The following is a 3,282-nucleotide window of genomic DNA, read 5'->3' as shown; positions in this document are numbered from 1 at the left end:
GGGGGGGGGGGGGGGGGGGGGGTGAATTATAGTTAGAATCTATAATCTACACTGAACAATATAAACACAACAGTTTTATTTTTGCTCTATTTTTCATGAGTTGAAATAAAAGATGGAGGACCTGTTTATGTTTTGTTTTCTTCTCCTTTGAGAAGATCATCCACCCACCTGACAGGTGACTGATCCTGACTGAGCCTGACTGAGCCTGACTGATCCTGACAAAGGAGAAATGCTCACTAACACGGTTTTTGTGTCATTAGACAAAGTCTTTTATTTCATCTTATGAAAACTGGGAGCAAAAACAAAAGTGTTGTGTTCATGGTTTATAGTTGTTTATGGTTGTTTATGGTTACGTTGTATTTTTGGTCAGTGTATAAATATTCAGACATTTTTTATCTGAAAACTCCTGGACACCTGATGTTTCCTCAGGTGTCCACATCACACATCACTGGCTTCTCTTACATCCAGGTGTGAGACTCAGGTGAGCTCAGAGGAACAGCAGGTGAGACATGCACAGTGCAGCAACGTCACAGTGAAGGAACAATAAATAAAACAAACACATTTATGAGAGAAACACCTTCGACAGAATATTAATAATATAAAGTGGAACTAAAGGATTTAAATTGATCTATTTAAGCCAATTTTTGACCTGGTCCTTGGACATCTCCTCCGTCGACAGACCGTCCACCACCGCGGAGGACCTCCCCTTCCCGGCCTTCTTGCCTTTAGTCTTCGGCGGCTGCAACAGAAAGCGACATGTCTGCTGCTGCTGTCTGGCTGGTGCTAAGCTAACAAGCTAACACACAGCTAACCGTTGCTCCACACAAGTCAGCGCGGTAAAAAGCCGCGGATGAACCCGAGACGTTACTCACCATCGTGAGGCCGAGAGCGGATTCACACAGCGACGGCACAGAGAGAGAGAGAGAGAGACAAGCTAAACTGAGAGCCGTTAGCTAGCTGAGCCGTTAGCTAGCTGAGCCCATGGAAACAAGAGCCGCTGCCATGGCAACGTCACGTGACCGCCTGAAACTTTTTTTTTTCCAAATTAAACTTTATTTAATGAAATCCTGCTTCTTCTTTTTTTTTAAATCCGCATTTCAAAATAAGGCTAAGACAATAAATACATTTTAAAAAATAATAAAGTTTGACAATAATAAATAATAAAACAATAAAATATATAATAATAATTTTATATAATAAAAATTAAATATTAATAAATTATAGGATAATTTACGTATTAAAACGCATTAACAGTATTTATAGCTTTTTTATTAGTGACTTATTCATTGAATTATTTTACTTTACTTGAGAATTTCCATTTTATGACACGTTATACTTTCAGTTCACCTCAATGCAAAACACACGAAGAGCTTATAAAATATAAGTAGTTATTGTAGTTGGTTTTAGATTAATTTACCCAACAGTACATATAATTAGAGATGAGTAATGATTACTAATCGATTAGTTGATCCTCAGAAGATTAAAACCATTTTAATAACTGGTTTGTCAGATTAAGAACATTCCAATAATTTCATTAAACCAGCTTCACAAAACCTGGAACTTTTCCTCGTCTTAAATCAATAAACTGAATCATTATGAGGTTTAGACAATCAGAACAATCAACAGTGTATCACTATTATCTGACAGTTACTCAATTCATTCATTGTGGAGATCTTCAGTCCAATAAAAATGAAAGAATCAGCTTCACCTCAACCAATTACAACAGTAAGACGCTGTTTACACATTAATGCAGGAGTGATAATAATCTGATAATATGATAATAACAATATAACAGTCAGAGGAGTATTTTTATCTGAAGACTTCCTCCTGCTCCACTGATTCAGATGTCAAACAGAGTTTACTGCTGCAGGACTCGAGGCCGAACATGTGAAGTTACTGTGGTCAGTGAACACCACATGAAATGACAGAATAACCCACATCCCTGTTTAAAGATATACACCTTTAATATGGTTACAACAGCACAACAACAGAGTCAGATGGTGACAGGAAATACAAACATTATTATCACAATATTTATAGAAAGGGTTTGAAAAATAATAATAACTTTTAACTTAGTTTATTGTAAATTTTTTGTCAAATAAAATCTTTATGTTCCTTTGCTGCTTGTTTGGACGAATAATAATGGTTTGTTTGGACAATATACTCTTTTACCTGCGTAAACTACATCCCCCATGGTGCATCAGTGGATTTTTTATGTTGGACTTAAATTTGTTTGACAGACAAATAGCCACTACAACGTTGTTAGTCCTGGTGTATCTATATGTGGAGATGTGACAGTTTGTGACAGTTTGTGACAGTTTGTGACAGTTTGTGTTTCTGTCTGTTTCTGCAACGAAGAAGAAAGAAGGATTTTGTGTCTGTCAGCAGTTTCTGCTTCTGTCCGTCAGATCAGTGTGTGTGACAGTCAGCAGAGAGAAGTTGTTAATAACCTTCCTGTCGGCCTCAAACTTGACTGTTTTCAAATGTTTTTACATCAGAAATCTGCTTTTCTTTCACATAATCACCTGAAAATAACACGGGAGGTTCCTTACTACAATTTCTGTCACTTTCTGTCTGTCAGTCTCTCTGTCTGTCTGTCTGTTTATCTGTCTGTCTGTCTGTCTGTCTGATTATCTGTCTGTCTGTCTGTCTATTTATCTGTCTGTCTGTCTGTCTGTTTATCTGTCTGTCTGTCTGTCTGTCTATTTATCTGTCTGTCTGTCTGTCTGTCTGTCTGTCTGTCTGTCTCTCTGTCTGTCTGTCTGATTATCTGTCTGTCTGTCTGTCTGTCAGTCTGTCTGTCTGTCTGTCTGTTTATCTGTCTGTCTGTCTGTCTGTCTGTCTGATTATCTGTCTGTCTGTCTGTCTGTCTATTTATCTGTCTGTCTGTCTGTCTGATTATCTGTCTGTCTGTCTGTCTGTCTGTTTATCTGTCTGTCTGTCTGTCTATTTATCTGTCTGTCTGTCTGTCTGTCTGATTATCTGTCTGTCTGTCTGTCTGTCTGTTTATCTGTCTGTCTGTCTATTTATCTGTCTGTCTGTCTGTCTGTCTGATTATCTGTCTGTCTGTCTGTCTGTCTGTTTATCTGTCTGTCTGTCTGTCTGTCTGTCTGTCTGTCTGTCTGTCTGTCTGATTATCTGTCTGTCTGTCTGTCTCTCTGTCTGTCTGTCTGATTATCTGTCTGTCTGTCTGTCTGTGGATTCTGGGCCAGAGAATACACACCCTCCTCACCCCGTCCTTCCCTGTTGCTCTTGGTAACGGTGCTGTACAGAGCGGTGTTT

General features: G+C 38.5%; 1 protein-coding gene across 1 annotated transcript in view; it reads right to left on the bottom strand.

Moving 5' to 3' along the window:
• Positions 1-989, bottom strand: part of LOC111653016 (dynein regulatory complex subunit 4) — a 4,611-nt gene extending 3,622 nt beyond the window's left edge. The window contains exons 1-2 of the mRNA XM_023403453.2: positions 873-989; positions 650-739 (exon numbers count right to left, since the gene is read on the bottom strand). Of these exons, the coding sequence (XP_023259221.1) occupies positions 650-739; positions 873-875 (93 nt within the window). The 5' untranslated portion in view covers positions 876-989. The remainder of the gene's footprint in view (positions 1-649; positions 740-872) is intronic.
• Between the last annotated feature and the right edge of the window lie 2,293 nt (positions 990-3,282).

This window comes from Seriola lalandi, unplaced genomic scaffold, assembly GCF_002814215.2.
Source record: "Seriola lalandi dorsalis isolate HSWRI2012SDOR001 ecotype SW California unplaced genomic scaffold, Sedor1 jcf7180002054138, whole genome shotgun sequence".
Taxonomy (NCBI): Eukaryota; Metazoa; Chordata; class Actinopteri; order Carangiformes; family Carangidae; genus Seriola; species Seriola lalandi.
Note: the sequence above shows the minus strand (reverse complement) of the source record. Positions and strands in the feature narration are given on the sequence as shown.